The sequence below is a fragment of the Microtus pennsylvanicus genome, chromosome 19, assembly GCF_037038515.1.
Source record: "Microtus pennsylvanicus isolate mMicPen1 chromosome 19, mMicPen1.hap1, whole genome shotgun sequence".
NCBI lineage: Eukaryota > Metazoa > Chordata > Mammalia > Rodentia > Cricetidae > Microtus > Microtus pennsylvanicus.
Window position 1 is genome coordinate 36,399,071 of NC_134597.1, and position 22,330 is coordinate 36,421,400.

The 22,330-nt window shown below is 38.1% G+C and overlaps 1 protein-coding gene across 1 annotated transcript; it reads left to right on the top strand.

Annotated features, from left to right (window-relative positions):
* The first annotated feature begins 11,681 nt into the window (after window positions 1-11,681).
* On the top strand, window positions 11,682-12,629 carry LOC142838272 (olfactory receptor 2A1/2A42-like). Its single transcript, XM_075953622.1, has one exon. The coding sequence runs from the start codon at window positions 11,682-11,684 to the stop codon at window positions 12,627-12,629; it is 948 nt and encodes a 315-aa protein (XP_075809737.1).
* The last annotated feature ends 9,701 nt before the right edge of the window (window positions 12,630-22,330 follow it).

The window sequence follows — 22,330 nt, forward strand, 5'->3', positions numbered from 1 at the left end:
TCAATAATGCTTCTATGAAGGTAGGGACAGCATCTGTTTTCATTTATAAGGGAACTATTTCATTGCAAGGTATGGTATTAAAGGGTTATATTGGTCTAGAGTGTGATCCTTCCTTTCTAGAATCTAACTTTGACAATTTTCTTTAGGAAACTGGTTTCATGCTCCATCAAAATACAAGTGCATAAAGTCATATTATATAAATATTCTTTATTTAAAATTCAAGATGTGACTGTAATACAAGCAGTTAATCACATGTTCCTTCTTTGTATTATCACCTTTTCAAGAAAATGGATTTACACCCACGGCCTGTAAATAACATTAAATGACAGCTGGAAGAGTTCTTCAGGAATCCTTCCAGGTAAGGTGATCAATGAACAGTCACCCACCCATCCACGTGGAGTGCAGACATTTATCTTTGCTCTTTCTGGTTCCCGGGTCCCCCAATCCTGAAGGTCACTTTGCATGAACTTCCAAATGTTGCCTCATAGACAAGGTTTCTACACTCCACATCCATATCCTCCCCCCTTTTTGTATCCTTTCTCAGACAGGTATTTCATGAAAGTAACTCCATTTGAGATCACAGGTTGATCTAGATCTCCAGCCATGCTTCTGGGAGATTACATCCAAAAACTGTAATGACCTTTCAGTAACCCATATGAAAATTATCAAACACGGATTGTGCTCAATTACCAAAACTGTGATACACATTTTTGATGCATATATATACATGTGTATGTATGTATGTGTGTGCAGGTGTGTATGTGTGTGCTATAGAAAAATAAAAATATAGGTATATATAATTCCATATAGGACTATGATTTGATTTTATGTCTTTTAACAACTTTGTCCTCAATAACACTGCAAGGCTGTGCATGAGCTAAACTTCAGTTTCTACTTTTTAAGACATCTAATTATACTTCCCCATAAAAAACAGCCTCCATATTCTAGTTACAATTTAATTTAAACACTTATAAATATTTAAACTTTACAACAGCAATCTGATTTCTGCCAACACAATCTACATTCTCTATGTTTTTCTTGACACTAGTCTCCTAAAAGTTCCAGTATTCTCTTATGAGCCAGTAACTCACTAGCAAAGTGCCACACATGAGACTCTGGAACTCTAGTTGTGATATCTTTGTTCATACAGGCATGGGAGATCTTAACCGCAGGAGTGCCAAGGTTCTGGATCAGTACCTGCTGACATATTTCCCTTCTGAAAACTGAATAACAACACCAAAACTTGAGGAGATGGACAGACAACTTAACTATTTGAGAAGTAATACTTTATTAATTAATTTACTGGAATAAGTTTCTAAAAGTGTATTTTAAAAGTATTCCACATGAAAAATATTGATGAAATTAAAATATAAAACAGATGTTTAATATGATTGCATCTCCTAGTACTCTCTTATCTCTCCTTCCTAGAGAAATGGAAGAAAATCAGACAATGGTCACTGAGTTCATCCTGTTGGGATTCTGTCTTGGTACTCTTTGGATTGTTCTTGCTCTGCTTCCCCTTTACACTGTTGGGGAATGGAGTTATCCTTGGATTAATTTACCTAGGATTCAGGCTGCACAATCCTATGTACTTCTTCCTTGCTAACCTGGCCTTGGTTGACATCGCCTATGCCTGTAACACAGTGCCACAGACACTAGTCAACCTACTGGATCCAGACAAGCCAATCTCCTTTGCTGGATGCATTATACAGACATATCTCTTCATGGCATTTGCTGTCACAGAATGTCTTCTCTTTGTGGTGATGTCCCATGACCGGTACGTGGCCATCTGCTACCCCCTACACTATACTGTCATCATGAACTGGAGAGTGTGTGCTATCCTGGATATTTAGCTTCCTCCTGGTTCTGGTCCATTTAGTCCTCTCAGGAGGGCAATGGGCAAAGAAACACATTCCCAGTTGGTGTGATGTTTGAACCACAATCTACAGTAGTTTGCTCCAATATTAGTCTCCAATTGATAACTAAATACAGAAACATCCGCATTGTCATTTTTCATCCATATTGTACCTGGTGTTTAGAGCGCATCATCCTTCTGAAGGTGCAGGAAAAAAATATAAAAAGTTGCATTCTTGAAACAAGGTTTTATCATTCATAACTAATTTCCAATTGAATTGGTGTGGAATTATATAAGGTTATTATATAAAAATCATTATGGTGGTGGTAGTAGTATAATGATAAGTAGTATTATAGTTACTATATTATAATTCATTTTCCAGGTTCAAAAAGTCACATGCCATTAAACCTTGAAGGTAATTAAATATCTTCACTAACGTCACAAAATTTAGAAGCAAAACAAGCTATACCCAAAGAAAATCCATCACACAGTGGTCCATTCTGCAACTGCACTTGCCTAGTCCAGGAAACACTTGAGAATTTGTAGCTATTTGTGCTTTGTGAGACCACAAAATTTCATAGCAAAATTACTGAGTCATATTAGGATCTTAACTTGTTTGCTGAGTGAAGGAGCAGAATTTAAAAAAAGAACTATACTGCACGTACTGGCTTTGTGGGAGCCTAGGCAGTTTGGATGCTCACCTTACTAGACCTAGATGGAGGTGGGTGGTCCTTGGACTTCCCACAGGGCAGGGAACTCTGTTTGCTCTTTGGGCTGACAAGGGAGAGGGACTTAATTGGGGGAGGGGGAGGAAAATGGGAGGCGGTGGCGGGGAAGAGACAGAAATCTTTAATAAATAAATAGTGATTTGACTGGATAATCAGGAGCTAGTGAAAAGATAAATGTGAGCATTGTCTCCTTAAATAAGCTGGGAGTGAGAATCAGATTAAACTGTTTGGGTAATGCAATATTCCTCTACAGCTGTACAACGATGGATGCAATTCCTATCTGTTGCTGACTTTTCTATGCATTGTTTCCCAGCATCTTTCCATAAGTTCTTCTAATTCTATTAGTCCAGATGCTGGTCACTGTCCTACAAGACCATCTCACCCTCCATGAGAAATTTTGTGGAATAGAGTTAGTACCTAGCTGACTCTGGAGCTCAGTTAAAAACTAGAGACTAGCATCAGTGATGATATATTTAATGTAGATTCTCAATGTGTTATCTATGAAATCTTTTAGTGTATATGAACATGTATTCTCCTGTCTACTTGTGTTAACTCCTATATACACAGGTATATATATATGTATGTGTCATGTATGCATATGTGTACATGTTTGTTTGTGTGCATTTGTGTGATGTGTGTGTCTGTATGTTGGCCAGCGATCAACTTTGAATATCATCCTCTAATGATCTCTTCTTCAGTTTTTGATACAGGATCTCTTTACAGAACCTGATGCTTGCTGTGTTGACTAGCTAGCCAGCCAGGCCAAAGAATCTACTGTACCTCTTCAGGACTGGGGTTACTTGTGCGTGCTTCCATGTCTGAGTTTTTGTGGGTACTGAGGATCTGAACTCAAGTATTCATGCTTATGTTTCAAGCACTTAACAAACAGAGCCATATCTCTAGCTGCTGAAGTCATTTTTCAAATTGTTTTGAGATATAATGTACTCTCATTTCTCCAGTCTTTCTAAATGCCACCATAAGGGAAAATATTGGAAGTATTTTTTAAAAAATATAAGTGTTTTTCATTTGGATATTTAGGTTCTATCAAAGAATAGAGTATGGTTATTTTCCCATTCTTGTGTTCACATATTCAACTTTCCACCACTGATACTGGATATGCGGACATTCCCCACAAACCAAGCAACCACTTCTCCAGTGAACCCCAGCTACATGTCCTCCATCTGAACTCTAACAACTATCTCATACTAGGTAGTGCCAGATTTCTTGAACCAATGACTCTTCTCACAAGACTACACCACTTCAGTTGGATATGACAAGCTGAAGTTCTGATAGATTAGGTATAATATGGGATTCCATTTTCATATCCACTACAGCCTCAGGAGTTGCTCAAAGTTATTTGGATCGTATCTCCTTTAGGAAAACATGACCCACATTAAATGTAAAAGGGCTGGGTGATGGAGCCTTGTGTTGATAGTTAGTGCCAGGCACATTGTAAAGAGGAGGACTTTAACATCAGCAGCTGAGGAGCGCTTTAACATCAGCAGCTGAGAAAAATAAACCCTATCATAAGCGCTGCCACTTTTATTCCCAGGATCTATGCATTCCAAATAAACACGTGACATTTGAAAGTGAAATCAGTCAGGACACACAGTTCAGACTGCACCAGTACTCCCCACTCAGGACACTTCTGTCATGCTGCCCAGAAGATTCACCCTCCCACACCTTAGTTGTTCCTCCCATTCTAAGAAAAGGCTCCTTTGCAAATTTCTCGGAAGATGGATTTCTTTGAGTACTAATCACACCCTCCTGCTTTAGTTAGGATCTATATGTATTACTTTCAGCTAGTTCTGGAGGTGCTTTAAACAAGAGTTTTGAATGACCATTAGAACCAAATAGTGTTAGGACATCAATATATATATTTCAATAATACCGACTGTACTGTTGGCTTTATCCATTCCTATACCTATGTAGCATTCTTATTGTTTAAAATTGTAAAAACTTATCCAGAAATTGTGTAGCTATTTCTCTCAATTTGAAATTGAATTATTTCCTCCTGGAATTGGTGCCCTCTTGACTTAAGAAGTGAATTATTGACTAAACTCAGGAAGAAAACAACTCACAAGTCTCAAGATGGTTCTGAAATTTAGAAGATATATAACACCCCTCTCCAGAGTTGTACAGTAGCAACCACTGCTACAGAGTAAAACTTATTGTCCAGCCACACTGCCTGCAAGTCAAGTAGGCGATTTCAGAAAGGCAGCTTTTACTGTGTCCTCACCCACTGTCAAGGTAGGCTCTTCAGAGATGCCCTTTAGTCATCTGCAGTCTTTTAAGAAATGCTCCAATATTCACTGGTCCAATAAGCTAGGCTTGGGTGGGTCTGTTTTGTTGGTCTGTCATCTGTGCTCTGTCTGGACAAATGGATGTTTGGTTACATCTCCCAGGGAAAGCCAACACAGGATAAATGCTATCTCAGTTTACTTTGAAGGGAACATAGACAATTTGTGTGACAGTGATAGCTATTGGTGCTATGTCCTACAGCATACTTTATAAAATTTGGTTTTTGTTGTATCCCCAAATGTGAAACTTAATCAGTATTCTCTAATTTTTCAGATTTATAATCCCTAATATATATTAATCATATCAAAATGTTTTCTAAAAGACCTGATTCACAAATATTTTTCGGCCTACTTCTCCACAAAGGCAATTTTCTTATTTATGTATGTTTGAAAATATTAGAAACATTAATAAACAGATTGGTTTCAATTAAACTTTGTCTCCTTGCTATCCTAAACTCCATATGTTTATGTTTTTATGTGTTTATGTTTCACAGAGACAGCTTGTTGAATCACAGATTTTCTAAATTTTTATACAGTAGAAAAGATGTGATTTTGGTGCATATTTCCCAAACTTCCATTTGTTTGTCATTATGAAACTGAGTGTTTACCTTGACCAGAATCAAATGTTAAGTCTCTTTCACTAGAATAACGTTGGTTTATTTGTTTCTTGTTTCTTTCTTGTTTTTTTTTTGAGACATGATGCCTCTGTGTAACAGCCTTCAGTATCCTAGAGCTCCATCTGTATACCAGGATGGTCATAAAAGCACAGAAATTCACCTGTCTCTGATTTCCAAGTGCTTGGATTAATGGTTGGGCTCTAGAATGATTCTTTGTGACTGCTTGTTTATTGGTGAGTATTCCTTATGGTGATCATAGGAGTTTTATTTATAACAACTGCAGATCTCCTAGATACAAAAAAAGATAAAACATTTATGGAGTGTCCTTTAGGGACAGGGATCTTTTGTATAAGAATTAATTGTTTGATTTCTCTAAAGGCAGTGGGCTTTGTTCTCATTATGGATACATTCTCATGATAAAAGTGTCCGTGACCTACAAACGTGATGTGGGATTCCCCTCTCTATGCTATGAACATGTTTTATTACCAATGGTTAATAAAGAAGCTATTTTGGCAGGGCAGAATATAGCCATGCTTGAAGAGATGTATGGAGAGAGTAGGCAAAGTCAAAGCGACACCATGTAGTTGCCAAAGAAGAAGGACATCGAAAACTTACCAGTAGGCCACATCCTCGTGGCAATACACAGATTAATAAAAAAGGGTTAATTTAAGATGCAAGAGCTAACTAGGAATATTTGTAAGCTATTAGTGAGTATTGTAATTAATACAGTTTCCCTGTGATTTTCTGGTCTGGGTGGCTGGGAAACAAACAAGCTGACTTTGCTAACCAAACAGCACCTACCATCTGGGGCATGGATCCACTTAAGACCTAAAAAACCTAAAAGTGAAAGGCTTCTAGACCTACAAAAAATGGGAGAAAATTGGAACTGGTTGGTAGTCACAATTTTTCAGATAGGTTCTGTTTCTAGAGGCGAGCAGAGGCGTGGCTCCTTTGAGAGAAGACTTCTTGATTCAACATTAGCAGAAAACACTGTAGAGCTTCTTTAAAGAAGGCTTTCTGGTTCACACTGGCAGCACTAACTGCCTATTTTGGGAGGTCTTGCATCTAAACGGGATTTGTGAGCAGAGTGGTACTTAATGATGAAACAGACCCACTGAGTCCCTGGAGCTGGGGTGGTAAGCATGGTTTGCAGAGGCATTGAATATACTTCTTCCATGAATGATAGGGCAGAACCAACTGGCAGGGCTCTGGAGTTTTTCTTTTCTTTTTTTTTTTTAAAAACAAAAGGTGTTTCTGGTCAGAAAATGATTACCGATACACAATAAAGACACATTCAGACAATAAATAAACCTCTGAATGGGTCACACAGAATAACAAGGATAGCCATTTGGGCAGGAAACTGCTCTTGCCTGGACTGCTTGATGCTATGTTGTATGGGCTGGACATGCAGGACCCACAGAAGAGTGACTGCTGAACTTTACAAAAGATGGGATGGTCCTTCAGGGTTCCTGCTTCACAGAATAAGCTGCCAGACATTCTGCAGAACACAGAAAAAAGCAATTGATGAACTTAGCCATTACAAGGCAGAATAGATATTCAAATTTCCTGCTTCAATGAAACGTCTGCCCAATATTATGAACCTATAGGCTGAAAATGGATGCACCAATGTTACAGAAGTATTTTGGGTGACTTTTGAGGCATCGAGATGTCTCTGTCAATTCTAGAGTTTTGAAAGTTGCTTACAATGCACTTCCTGTTTACTTAGATAATATTATATCCTTCTTCAGTCTTTGATGGAGTTAAAGAATAGATATAGTTATAGTTTTCCTTAGTTATGATAAAAGATAAAGTAGATATGTATTTTAACTGTAATTCTTGCTTGATATTTGTTTTTATATGTAATTTTACTATATTAAAGCTAAAACCTTTCTTTTCATTTAGACATAAAAACGGAGATGATATTGGATCCCCTCAATATGAATATGTTTTATTACCATTGGTTAATAATGAAACCGATTTGACATATGGAAAGACAGAATATTGCGAGGGTGGAAGAGATATATAGAAAGAATAAACAAAGTCAAAGAGATGCCATGGAGCTGCTGAAGAAGAAGAGCACAAGAACTTTACTGGGAGGCCACAGCCTTGTGGAAATATACAGATTAATAGAAATAGGTTAATTTAAGATGCAAGACCTATCTAGGAATACCCTTAAACCATAAGCAACCATACTGTAATTAATATAGTTTCTGTGTGATTATTCAGGTCTGAGCAGCTGGGAAACTAATAAGCTGCCTTCTTTTACAAAAAGGTGGGAAATATGTAAGGATCTCCCATTGGGTTTATGTTTTAACCCCAGAAGATCAGTATCACAATGCAATAAACCTACTGTGTTAGAAATTTACTATTTTATCAACTACAATTATTATTTCTCCAATACCCAACATAAATAAATAAAAATGCTTCTGGCATTGGGTGTCTCCATCTTTCTGGGAGATACATAAATAATAAAGAAACCACCTTTTAGAGACTCTGCTCTTCCTAAGAAAGGGCAGATTCCGAAAGTAGATCACTAAGAACTTCCCAGTATATTTGTGCCTTAGAAGGTACTGCCTTAAATAAGATCCCCCAAATTCTCTCAGGAATACTTCCCCCAGCCTTGAACTACCCAATCTTTCTTATGTCTTTCTAAGCAGCTTAAGGACACCACCCACATAGAGTGCAACTTGCAATCAGTTGCGTTTTAGAGTCATTTTTTTTCTCCAAGTGTGCTTCAGCCCGGGACACCCAAATACCTGCCAAAGCAGGTTGACTTGAAGACTGGAAGCCAGCAGCTCCTCCAGTGGTCTGGTTTCCTGGCAAGCTTACCAGATTCCATGGAGACTGGGGACAATGCTATTCTGGAAATTATGAGATCAAATACTGAGAAGTACTTAGGGACTCTAAAGAGAGTTGTAGTCTCAGAGGTACGCTCGGTCGTTTTGTTTCCTAATTGTATGCTGGTGTTAAGAACAGAAATAGAAACACACAATTGCTTTGCTGCTTCTTTCAGCAGAGACAGGCACGCAGGCTATTTCATGGCATAGCTCTTCCTGTGCCCGCTCAAGGGCTGCTAACTAGACTGGACCCTGAGGGAATACCATCTCCTTTCCTGAGGACATGACTGCATTTCAGTCAGAGAGGTTTCTGCAGCTCCACAGAAGATCTGAGGAGACAGGATCTGTGCTAGCTTCTAGCTGCTTCCTGTTGAAATGTTTGTGTTTAATGTTCAGATAAGAAGGTGGCCTGGGTTCACTCACTAAATTCTCCCAGACTGGTTAAAGCTACTAAGATTTGGTTTGCTCTCTCTTTGTTATTACCGCTCTTTATTAATCAGGTTGACTTAACATTAAATTAACATTAAATTTTAAAACATGGAATTTTAAAAACATGTATCATTTTAATTATTTTCAGTCAATATAAGTTCACTTTGTATCAATAATGCTTCTATGAAGTAGAGACATCATCTGTTTTCATTTTTAAGGGAACTATTTCTTTGCAAGCTGTGGTATTAAAGAGGTGGTATTGGTCTAGAGTATATTCCCTGCTTTCTAGAATCTAGTTTTGAAAATTTTCTTCAGAAAAACTGTTTCCATGCTCCATCAATGTGCAAGTACATAAAGCATGAGCCATTATATCTAAATATTCTTTATTTAAAATTGAAGATGTAACTGTAATACAAGCAGAAAATTTTGCTAATCAGATGGTCCTTTTTGTATAATCACCTGTTCAAGTAAAGGGATTTATTCCCAAGGACTATAAACAACATGAAACGACAGCTGGAAGAGCTCTTCAGGAATCCTTACAGGTAAGGTGATAGATGGCCAGTCACCCACACATCCATGTGGCATGCAGACATCTAGAAACCTTGCTCTTCCTGGTTTCCCTTGTTACTGTCTCCTGAAGGTCATTTTGTACCAACTTCCAAATGTTTCCTCATAGACATGGTGTCTACACTCCACATCTGTATCCTCCCTTCTTTTTTACCTTTGTTTCCAGACAGGTATTTTATGAAAGCAATTGCATTTGAGCTTACTGGTTGTTCAAATCTTCCAGTCGTACCTCTGGGAGATTACATCCAACAACTGTAATGACCTTTTCACTTCTAGGTCATTATTCTCATTAGTTATATGTACATTTTACAATTGTTTCTTTAAGAACCCAATTCTGTCTCCCATGCCAATTCCGCAGTGAACACTTCTTGACATATCCTTTGCTACAGTTAACTGTTAAACTGTGGACTAACCAAACTCCATGTCATCCCTATTAACCGAACTTGGTGTTGTCCCTAACACTAATCATTGGTAAAGTCGCTAAGCTTCACTATATGTTGCCCAAGCAATGGAATTGGCAAATTTCTCACCAGAAACCACATTGTATTTCACAAGGCTAAGTGAGGAAATCATGGTCCAAAATCACAATCAGAAAGTGTTTTGTAAACTATTTATTCCTAATTAGTCCATTCAGATTTCTGTAAAGTGACTAGCCACAATATCAATTTGTCAATACTTTTTTAATTTCCTACTCACAGAGAATTATAATCCTTGATTCTGAGGTCATCTTGCTCTTTTCTGATGTTCGTTTAAATAACAAATTACTTAATTTCAGGTTTATGGAATACAGATCTGGAATGTTCAGTGTCTATGCCTATAACTCCATTCAACTGAATACTGACTGCCATACTTTCTAGATGTAGAAAAAAATACATAAAGTGAATTAATAATTTTTTCAGTGATTCAGTTACCAAATTATCAAACTTAATTTCAGGTTTTACATATGGTATTCACTGTCAATGGAAAGGATTGAATTAAAATAAAATGAGTAGGGCAGGCAGAATGGACTTAGCAGGTAAAGGATCTTGCGGCTAAGTCTATCCACCCAGGTTCATTTCCCTGGAACCCACCTGATGAACAAAGAGATGGCTTCTGGATGTTGTCTTTTGATCTCTGCACACGGACATGATAAGAATAGTTTAATAAAATGCAACCATTCTATAAGTCTTAAAAAGAATAAGTTAAATGTCTTTCTGCCTTATTTTCATCTTAGACTATTTTTGTTCTGGTAAAACCAAGAAGGGGAATCAAAGCAGACTACTATTTGGAAAACCCCAAATCATGAGCACCCTTCAAATCTCCAGGAGTTTATAAGAGCACAGATCTGGACTAGTTCATTGTCTAGTCCTGTAAGTCCATTCAACTGAATTCTAACTGTCCTACTTTGTATGTGTAAAGAAGTAGAAAAATAGGTATTATATTGTATTATTGCATTAATAACTCAGTTACCAAATTATCAAACATTGATTTGTGTTCATTTATTAAGACAATGATGCACATTTTACATGAATTTATAAAACAATAGAATGTACGTTTTAGACAAATAAAAACAGGCGTATATAATTTCATATAGGGTGTGCATGAGCTAAACTTTAGCTTCTGCTCCTGAAGGCATCCAATTATCCTTGCCCATCAAAAACAGCCTCTATACTCCAGTTACAATTTAAATTTTGTAAATATTTAAATATTTGTAACAACAATCTGATTTCTACCAATGCAACCTACAGTTTCTATTTTTCCTGACACTCTCCTTCTAAAAGTTCCAGTACTCTTTTATATAGCAAGATGGCACACATGAGACTCTGAAGATCTCTATTTCATGGTTTATGTTTGTACATAAAAGTTTGGTAGGTTTTATAGAGGGTTTAGGGTTTTAGTTTGTGTTTTGTTTTTGGGTTCTTTGTTTGTTTGGTTTTGGGTTTTTCAAGACAGTTTCTCTGCATTACAGCTGTGGCTATCCTGGAACTCACTTTGTAGATGAGGCTGCCCTCAAACTCACAGAGATCCTCCTGCCTCTGCCTCCTGAGTGCTGGGATTAAAGGCCTGCACCAGCATTGCATAGTCGGTTTGGTAGTTCTTAATGACATCAGTGCCAATGGTTCCAGGCCAGTAACTCCTGACTTATTTCCTTTCTAAAAATTGAACAACAACAGAGAAACTTGAGCAGATGGACATACAATTTAACTGTTTGTTAAGTAATATTTTATTAATTAGTTTACTTGAATACGTTTCTAAGAGTATATTTTAAAAGTATTCTACACCAAAAATACTGATGAAATTAAAAAATAAAACAGATGTTTTAATATGATTGTATCTCATAGTACTCTCTATCCCTCCTTCATAGAGAAATGGAAGAAAATCAGACAATGGTCACAGAGTTCATCCTGCTCGGATTCTGTCTTGGTCCAAGAATTCATCTAGTCCTTTTTCTACTTTTCTCTATTTTCTATATGGTCACCCTGTTGGGGAATGGGACCATCCTTGGAATAATTTGCCTGAACTCCAGACTCCACACTCCTATGTACTTCTTCCTTTCCCACCTGGCCATTGTCGATATGGCCTATGCCTGCAACACAGTGCCCCAGACACTGGTGAACCTCTTGGATGAGATGAAGCCCATATCCTTTGTTGGATGCATAACACAGACCTTTCTCTTCTTGGCTTTTGCACACACAGAATGTCTTCTCCTTGTGATAATGTCCTATGACAGGTTTGTGGCCATCTGTCATCCCCTACACTATACTGTCATCATGAGTTGGAGAGTATGTACTATCCTGGCTGCTGCTTCCTGGATATTAAGCTTCCTTCTGGCTCTGGTCCATTTAGTCCTCATCCTGAGACTGCCCTTCTGTGGACCCCATGAAATCAATCACTTCTTCTGTGAAATCCTGTCTGTCCTCAAGCTGGCCTGTGCTGACACAACACTCAATCAAGTCGTCATCTTTGCAGCCTGTGTGTTCATACTGGTGGGACCCCTGTGTTTTGTACTAGTCTCCTACGCACGCATCCTGTTAGCCATCCTGAAGATCCAATCAGGGGAGGGCCGCAGAAAGGCCTTCTCCACCTGCTCCTCCCACCTCTGTGTAGTTGGGCTCTTTTTTGGCAGTGCCATCATCATGTACATGGCCCCCAAATCTCAGCACCCAGAGGAGCAACAGAAGATTCTTTTCCTGTTTTACAGTTTTTTCAATCCCATGCTGAACCCCCTCATCTACAGCCTGAGGAATGCTCAGGTCAAGGGTGCTCTCAGGGGGACACTCTGCAAAGAAAATCACACCCATTGGTGTTATGTTTGAACTAAAGCCTCAGTAGTTTCCTCTAATCTTGGTTTCCAATTATTTCCTAAATCCAGAAAAGCTCACTATTGCCTTTTTATCTGTGTCTAGTAATACAAGACCACACACTTTCTCTTAATTTGTAGGAAAAATACTACATTTGGTGCATTTGTTGACTTTTTATGAAATGAGGTTTTATCAGATCCGGTTAGTTTTATTTTTAGTTGAATTTATTGACTATAAAATTAAACAATATTTTGTTTTCTGGATCTCCAAAATAGAACAAATTCTATCAGAATTCTAATTACATAGCCTCACAAATTATACATGCCATAATATCCTGAAGAAAACAAGGTACGTTCAATGCCAGTGATCCCAAAGTCCCTGGTAGAACTCCTACAGTTATACTTACCATGTCCAAGAATTACTTAGAAGTTTCTTCAAAACCCACAGATACTGAAAGAGCTTTAATGCTGTTTATAGATTTGGTAATCCAGGTTCATCAAAAATTAATAAAGAGGCAAACATGAGCATTGTCTGAATAAGCTGAAAGTGGAAACCAGATTAAAAACAAGTAGTTTGAGGACTCTATAAAATAATGACCTATGATTTATACATGTGCACAGACTCTCTCCATAAGTATCATCCCAGCATCTATCCATCAGCGTTTCTACAGTCCAGATGCATGTCACTGCCCTCCTATGGAACTTCTCAGCCCTGGTAGTAAGCTTTACAAGGTGGTGCCAGAATCTATCTGGCTCTGCACCTTGGTAGTGGGTTTAGCTTTGCTGATTTGACCTATTTAACCAATGCCTGGAGACTAGAGATCTGTCCCCAGAAATTTCAAATGTATTCTCAATGAGTCACCTCTATTCTCCTGTCTTGAAACAAGATAGACACTTGTGTCCAGAGTCTTTCCCTATGTCACCGTGTTGGCAAATGTCTGATGTGTTCAAAAAAAAGACTGTGTGCTCTTTATTCAATGGTCAATCAATATTTCCCGCCCTCTTAATAAAGGTGTATAAATGAAGACACACAAGGTTAGTCACTTACTAAATGTAAAACACTACACATTGATAGAACTTCACATGCATCATTTCATTTGGGCATCATAAAAATCCCACAAAGAAGGTTCTGTCATCATTTTTTTTCTTGGATGTTTGTATTCCATGTAGCAGCACAGTCTTACTGCCAGATCCTCTCCACTTAACCACACATCTAGCAGTACCAGTGCTGTCAGACATACAGGCTAGATATCCAAAGATAGGATACTGAGGAAAGGTGGATTCTTCACAGCTGAACAGTTTTCATGATGAGCTTGCCTGAACTCCAAAGTCTAATGGGCTAGGGGTCAGGCGAGAGGGGCTGATTGTTCTTCATAGTAACACTGGTAGTCAAAGAATTATGACACTTTTAGAGAAACACAGAACACAAAGTTGATAATATAGGTCTTTCCCATTGAGCCTGGAGATTTATCCAGCCAAAGCATGGCAGGCAGCACTTAGACATCTTCCTCTGAATTAGTCACATTTTATTTTAGATTTGTTCATTCTTTGAAATCTTTCTTATGGAGAAAATATTATTGATTAATCACACCTTCCAAAGGAGTTGCAAAAGAATTGCAAAACTATTGGGAAAGAAATTGGTTATTTTAAAATTATCAATTATTAAAATTAGTCATGATGTGTGTTACTCTTAGTCCGGTGAAAAGTGGAAGTTACAAGTCTTACAAATGAAGTGCCTGCAGTTACAAGACCCTGTATTATGAAATACCATGAATAATGTTGAGATATTGGTTCTCCTATCTCAAAAGGATAGAATGTAGTCTGTGGTGCTTTGAAAGAAAATATCCCCCAAAGGAGAGGCACTACTAAGAGGTGTGGCCTTGTTGAAAGAAGTGTGTCACTCTGTGGGTGGGCTTTGAGGTCTCCTTTGTTCAATTGATGCCCAGTGTGGGAGACAGTTCACTTCCTGTTGCCTGAAAATCAAGATGTTGAGCTCTCAGATCCTTTTCCAGCACCATGTGTGCCTGCACACTGCTATGTCCTTCTGTGATGATAATGAACTAAAACTCTGAAACTATAAACCTGTGGGAGCCCACAGAAGTGTTTTTCACCTTGAATAATGGTCAGAGAATTCAGGTCCATTCTTGCTCCTTTAAGGTTAATGACAAGAGGTTTGACTTAAAATGTGGCTATTAACAAGATATCTTGACCTAGGGCATGGCTGCTTGGTTCTTTGGGTAATAAGATGGCCCACAGAGGTGGATCTGTTCCACCTTGACCAAAGGTCAGAGAATTCAGGCATATTCCCGCTCCTTCAAGGATATGACTGGAGGTTTGACCCAGGGAGTGGCTGCCTATAAGATGCTTAGCCTAAGATATGATTGCTGCATGTCCTGCCTAAAAAAACAGAATATTTAACTCAGTATATACTTGCTTGATGCTTCAGGTATTGAAGAGGTAATTGCTGTTTGTTCTTTGTATCATGTTAAAGCAGTCTTTTGTCTTCTCCCCCTCCCCTTTTCTGGATTGGGGTATATAAGCATATGGAAAATAGATGTGGGAGATTTCAGTATACACTGAATTCCCCCCCCACACTCTATTCTTTGTCTCTGTCCTTTTCTTTCATATCTCTGTTCTTTCTGCCTAATATTTCTAATCCACACGCCCCCACTCTGAAATGTGTATACCCTGGTACCTGGCATCACCACCTCAATAAAATGTTTTTTTTATAAGAGTTGCCATGGTTGTGGTGTTTCTTCACAGTAATAGACACCTTAATGAAGATAGGGTCTCTAGATGAAGTCAATTCCTGAGCCACATTCCACTGGTCCCCAAGGTGTCTCTTGATACCCTGTTGCTGACCTATAAAACTTCACTTGTTCTTTGATAGGGACTGCACTCCAATATTTTTTATTACACAATGTTTTGTGCCTTCAGATTACCTGGAGCAATGATAAAAATATAGATTCAGATTTGATAGATCTGGATAAAATGAGCAAATATTTGAATTTTTAATAATCTCTCTCTTCCTGCTAATGAGCTGACTGACAGACCACAACTTGATTATTTATACTGTAGACTCTTTATACTTGGCTTATTATTATTCTTAGAAAATGTAGCAGGAAAATGAGAGTTTGCATGCATTCTCACAGGGCCTCCCAGCTGTGCTGTATCATCAGACCACAAGGAAGCCTTGTTTTCTTGCTTCTCAATGAGTTTTCATTACAACAGCTCTGCTTAATTTAAAATTTTCTTTTGTTTTATGTGGTTGTTTCTTTTTATGAGGGAGTTATTTGTTTTGCTTCGTCTGTCCTCTCTGTGCATTGGCATTGCACCCAAAGAACACTGATGAGCACAATTTTTAGAGTCTTTATAGAACAGTCTGAGAGATAAATGTTGGGGTCCTATCAAATAATGGGGAAAAAAATCAAGATTTTTTTCTACTTTTATCTTAATATGTTCAATACTTATACTGACATATGGAGAGTTGTATAGTTCCCCAGAAATTAAGCAATTTTTTCTCCAGTGAACACCCAAAGGATGTTGCCTAACTTAATTCTGACATTATCTACTGGGAATGTCTGGTTTTATGTATTAAATGTTCAGTCCCACGAGATGTCTCCACTTCATGGGACAATCCTAAATCCCCATTGTGATACTTATATTGCATACTGAACAATTATAATTCAGGATTCTAATCTTATTTCCACACAGATGTTGGCAGAGACTACTTATTTGTTTTTCTGGCTGCCCATACTAGAAATAATTGCACAGAAACTGCATTAATTGAATCACTGTTTGGTCACTGTATGGCCAATCACTTAGGTGTATTGCTAGCTAGCTCTTATATCTTAAATTAACCCATCTCTATTAATCTATGTATCATCACATGGTTGTGGCCTACCGGTAAGGTTCCATCTGGCATCTGTCTCCTCCATTGGCTACATGGGTCTCCTTGACTCTGCCTACTCTCTTCTCCTCTATCTGCTTGGAATTCTTGCCTTTCCCTATTCTACACTGCAATAGGCCCAAAGAAGATTCTTTATTAACCAATAATAACCAATGGTATTCACAGCATACAAAGGAGAATCCCACATCACACAGTCTTATGGTGTTGCCCATACTTCTGCTTGTATGTGACCTCTGGTAAGGGTAAGAAGACCAGGCTAAGCACCTCATATCAATAACTATGTCCATATTCAGGACTAATGGAAGAGGCTATCTCTGCCCTATGCCTCAGTTAAGGCAACACTAACAGCTGAGACAAATAAAGCTCATCACAAGTATTGCCTTCTTTATTCTAGTTCTATTCATTTCAAACAAACACCTGAGATTTGAAATCAAATTCATTCATGATACACAGTTCAGAATTGTGCCACCACTATCCACCCAGAACACCTCTCTCAGGCTATTCTGAAGATACACCCTAAACATCTTAGGTGTTCCTCCCACAGTGGGGAGATGCCTTTTTACAAATCTTCCTGGTAGAGAGAAAGAACATGAAGTTGCATGGATATAGGTGAGGAGAGGTCTGAGAGGAACTGAGAGAGGGAAAAAATATTATCAAAGTCTATTGTGTGAAATCTTAAAAAAATATTTCAAAATAATCTCTTCAATGACAATTTAGTTTGAGCAGTGGTCACATGCTCCCACTTTATGTTTTTATATTATAGGTTATTATTTTATATTGTAGGTTTTATGCATATTGTATACTCTCAATTAAATACTATGGTTACTTTGTAGATGTACTTTATATATAAACATTTGAAATATCCAATGAAAGCAAATAAGCAGTGTTATTACATTATATATATAACTTAAGTTAATGCTGGCTGCACTGTTGATTTTGTACACTCAAATATTTATGTACCACCTTTCCTCTTTTTCAACAGTAAATACTATCAAGATCCATGCAGTTACTTTCTCAGAGTTGAAATGTTCCCTCCTAGAGGGAGGCTCAGAAAGTAAATGAAACTGAAAAGACTTAGAAAATACAAAAAACTCACAAGTCTCAGGAAGTTCCTGACACTTAGGAGATTCACAAGACCTTACCTAAGATTTTCTGGGTAGTAATGATTGCTGTGGTTACATCTCCATTACCCAAGCCCCCAGTAAGCTGTCCAGAGAGTTTAGGGAAACAGCATGAGTTTTCACACATGCTGAGGTGGACTTTTGGAGATGTAGTTGCATCTGTATAACCTCTGCTCCTGTGAGTAACTCTCACGTTTATTCATGTAAACAACTGCAATCCCATTGATTCTCTTCCATAGACTTAGAGGCAATCATTTGTTTGGCCCGTCATCAGTGCCCTATCTAGATAAAGCTACGTTGCTCCTGTCTCCTCAGGAAAAGTCCCACAGAACAATAGCACCTGGCTAGGGGCCAACAGTTCAAAACGAGTTGGGCAGGAAGCGTTGTCTGTTTTCTACAGTGAGTGTGTGATGTGCAACTGTTTACTTGTGTCCTGGAAAACAAGTCGTTGAAGGTGTGCATTTTCTGAAACTCTGTTTAGAATTATGAAATTTTTAATCTATCTTACTTAGCTTTGAACTTTTGTCTTTTTGGCTAAAATAACTTCTTATAACTGATGTGTATCCATAGTGAGGATTATTTTTCCTTTTTTCCTTTATTGAAAATAGTTTCTTTCCTATAATATATTCTGATTAGAGTTTCCTCTCTCTCTGTTCCTCCCAGTTCTGCTCCACTTTCCCTCCCATATGGATCCACCCCTTTCTGTCTTTTATAGAAAACAAACAGGTGTCTAAGGAATAATAATAAAATATGATATAATAAGATAAAGCAAAAACGAATGCATCAGAATAGGAAAAGGCAAACAAACAGAAGGAGTAAAGCCCAAGACAATGCACATGAAACAGAAAAGTCACAAAGGACCAATCATTTCCACACTAGAGAATCCTGTAAAAAATACACAACTGGAAGCCATAATATATATGCAAAGGACTTGGAGGATGAGAGAGAGAGATTAAAAAGAAAAAAGAAAAAAAGAAAAATAAAAAAGAATGAAAGAAAAGACCCTGACATGACATTACGAGACAAGGAACCTCCAAATATGCCATTGGGTTTGTCTTCTATTGACCATCTACTGCTGGGCATGTGGTCTACCCTTAGGAGTAGTTTGCTTCCCCAATGAAACTCCCTTGGAGAAAACTAAACCTTCATTTGCATGCATTTATCAATTAGAGATAGCTTCTGGGCTAGGGATTGGGGCATGTGTCCACATCTCCTTTCAGTTCTAGGGCCCCATCTACTACAGACCCATGCAGGACCTATGCATGTTGCCATAGACTCTGTGAGTTCATATGTGCATCTTTCTTGTGTGTTTAGAGGCCCTTATTTCCTTAATGTCCTCGATTCCCTCTGGCTCTTGTACTCTTTCCATCTCCTCTTCTGCAGGATTCCCTGATTCCTGCGGGGAATTGACGGATCCCACTTAGGACTGAGCGTTTCAAGATCTCTCACTCTCTGAATAATTTCTGACTGTGGGTCTCTGTATTTATTCCCATCTGCTGCAGGAGAAACTTCTCTGATGATAGCTGAGCAAGGCACTGATATACGTATACAGCATAATGTCATTAGAAGTCATTTTATTACTAAGTTTCCTTAGAACAGTAGTATTTTATTCTACCCTAAGTCCCTCAGCTATCTAGTCTTGGGTTTTTAGTCAGCATCAAGTATGGGTTCCATCTTGTAGAGCAATCCTTACGTTCTATCATGTATTGATTGGTTACTCCCACAAGCTTTCAGGCAAAAACACTGTAGATTGAAGGGTTTGTGTTTATATTTCTCCTTTGGTAGTATGAAGAATACCTTCCTATACCACTGGAACATAGGGATGAAGGTTCTATGTGGGCAACAGCTCTTCTCTGCAGTAAGAGGCTGCGTGTTTGTTCCCGGCTGCCACCACAACCAGCTCAGACCCAAAATAACCACACAAAAATGATATTATTTATAATACTGTTTGGTAAATAGCTTAAGCATATTTCTGGATAACTCATATCTTAAATTAACCCATCTCCAATAATCTATGTATCACCTTGTGGCTGTGGCTTACTAGGTAAAGTTCCAGCATCTGTCTCTGGTGGAGCTACATGGCTTCTCAATGACTCCACCTTCTTTCTCCCAGTAATCAGGTTATTTTTCTCTGCCTAGTTCTGTTCTGCCCTGATATATGCTCAAAGCAGTTCTCTATTAATCAGTGGTAATCACAGCATACAGAGGAAAATCCCACATCACTTCTTACTTCTGCTACAGATTCCATCCAGGAGAGGCTGAGCTTCAGAGTGGATTCCAAAAGTTCACTCCCTAGCTTTACTTTTTGGTAAGTTCATCAGAACCATCTAGAAGCAAAAACAATACAATGGGAATTATGAGATACATCAATGCTAATATTCGGGGACTCTGATGGTAGTTGTTTCAGAAATGTACTGTTACTGTTTGTGATTCTTAATTACATGTTCTGTTGAGGATGAGAAAAATAGAAAGAGATCATTTCTTTGTCTCTGTAAACTAGGCTGGGCCCTCAGAGAATAAACTCTCCTTTCCTAAACATTATGATGCATTTCAAGCAGCCTCAGATATGAGTCTTCTACAGTTCCAAAGGAATTTTACAGAAACAGGATTCTGTGCCAGCCTCTAGCTACTTCCCCTTCTCATATCCTTGTGTGTTAATGTGTGAGTCAGTAAGATTGTATAAACTTAGTACACCACAAATTCCTCCAAGACAACTTGAAGCATCTTGTCCTTGCTTAGCTCGCCTTGCTTTTGCCATTCTTTGTTTCTGCATCATGATGAGAAATAGATTATTTCTATGAATGCTAAATACACATGCTCATTCACATTCTATGCAAATAGTAATTTCAGTATCATGAGTTTGGATGAAATATGTGAAATAATTTCCCTACTTAAAAAAAATAATAGTAGTATATGTTACAGAGTAATGTTCCATTTCACTGAAATTAGCACATCCTGGTTGTAGTATGAAGGTTCCATTTGATTCCTGTCTTTACTGTCAAAATACATGCTACAATTATGAAGATTTGTTTCTTGTATTGAACTATAAAGCCAAATGTACATTAAGCTTATGTCATTACTTATCTATAATTTAACTGTAAGGACATACCCAGGTACCTAGCATGCAATCAGTAAGGAAACATGCATTGTATATATTCTGGAGCCTAGAGGATAAATTGTGAGGTGTGGATATGAACAGTAGGAGGGGAGCAAGGTGTCAGTGACTTAACAAAGTGAGAGAAGAATGATATACCCAATAACTATTCAAATCTTCTGATTAGTAAACTTTATACTGAATATTTAAATTTCTATTAGACTCTTCTCTTGGCACTGAAGCACAAGATTTTTACATTTCTATAACACTAGAATCCTCTGTCATACTTTGCATTTCTGCAATGCTGGGTACATACAAGTCATGAACCAGCGGATTAACTAGATTTCAAAAATTAGTGAATGGATGGCCCTGCAAGCCTAGCCTTTAATATGGTTCTTTCTGATCCGTAGTAGTCTCTATACCTAAATAAAATCATTTGCCTTATCAATCCTCACCCTGTAAGGATTGCCAAAGTCTCTGTCTCATCAAAGAGAGAAAAGTAATTACTTTTTCCTTGGTAGTTACAAGTAGGCAGCCTTCACTTGAGATGAATAACTGAGTAAAATAGAATGGTTTTATGAATGTCTCTTCCCTATGCACACTAGTATAGAAAAAAATAGATAGCTTATCAAATTCAAGATTTACTTTTTGAAATATGATATATACCAAGTTTTGTTATATTGTTTATATATTTTTAAAAAGTGCCTTACTTCTGATAATTTCCTTTAGAACTTTAGAGTAGGCCCAAGGCAGTGAGTGACTTCCACAGGAGCAGGCTTAAGCCAGAACATTCCTCCAGAGCAAGGCCCAAGGCAGTGACCTCAGGCAGAACATGACCCGAGGCAGTGACCTCCACAAGACCAGGTGCCAAGGGATCAGGACCGAGCCAGAAATCTCTGCAGGAGCAAGCACAAGCCATGGACTTCTGCAGGAGCAGGCCCAAGCCAGAACATCTGTGAGAACAGGACTGAACCAGTGACTTCTACTGGAGCATACCTGAGCCAACAACCTCAGTCAGAGCAGGCCTGAAGCAGGAAAAGGTAAAAGGGAGCAACTGTCAAGGGAGCAGGCCTGAGCCAGAAACCTCTGTGAAACCAGAAACAAGTCAGGGACTTCTGGGGTATAAGGCCCAAGCTAGAGACCTCTGTGGGATTGGGCCCAAACCAGGGAAGATCTGTATGACAAGAACTTTAAATCTTTGATGACAGAAATTGAAGAAGATGTGAGGAAATGGAAAGATCCCCCATGCTCTTGGGTAGGTAGAATCAACATATTAAAACTGGCAATCATATGAAAAGCAATCTCTATATTCAATGCAATGTCCATCAAAATCCCAGTAAAATTCTTCATAGACCTCAAGAGAACACTACTCAACTTCATATGGAAAAACAAAACAAAACAGGATAGCCAAAGCAATTCTGAACAATAAAGGAACTTCTGGAGATATCACAATCCCTGACTTCAAACTCTACTACAGAGCTACAATACTGAAAACAGCCTGGTATTAGCATTAAAACAGACAAGAGGACCAATGGAAGCAAATCAAAGATCCAGATATCAATATACACACTTACTGTCACCTGATTTTTTAC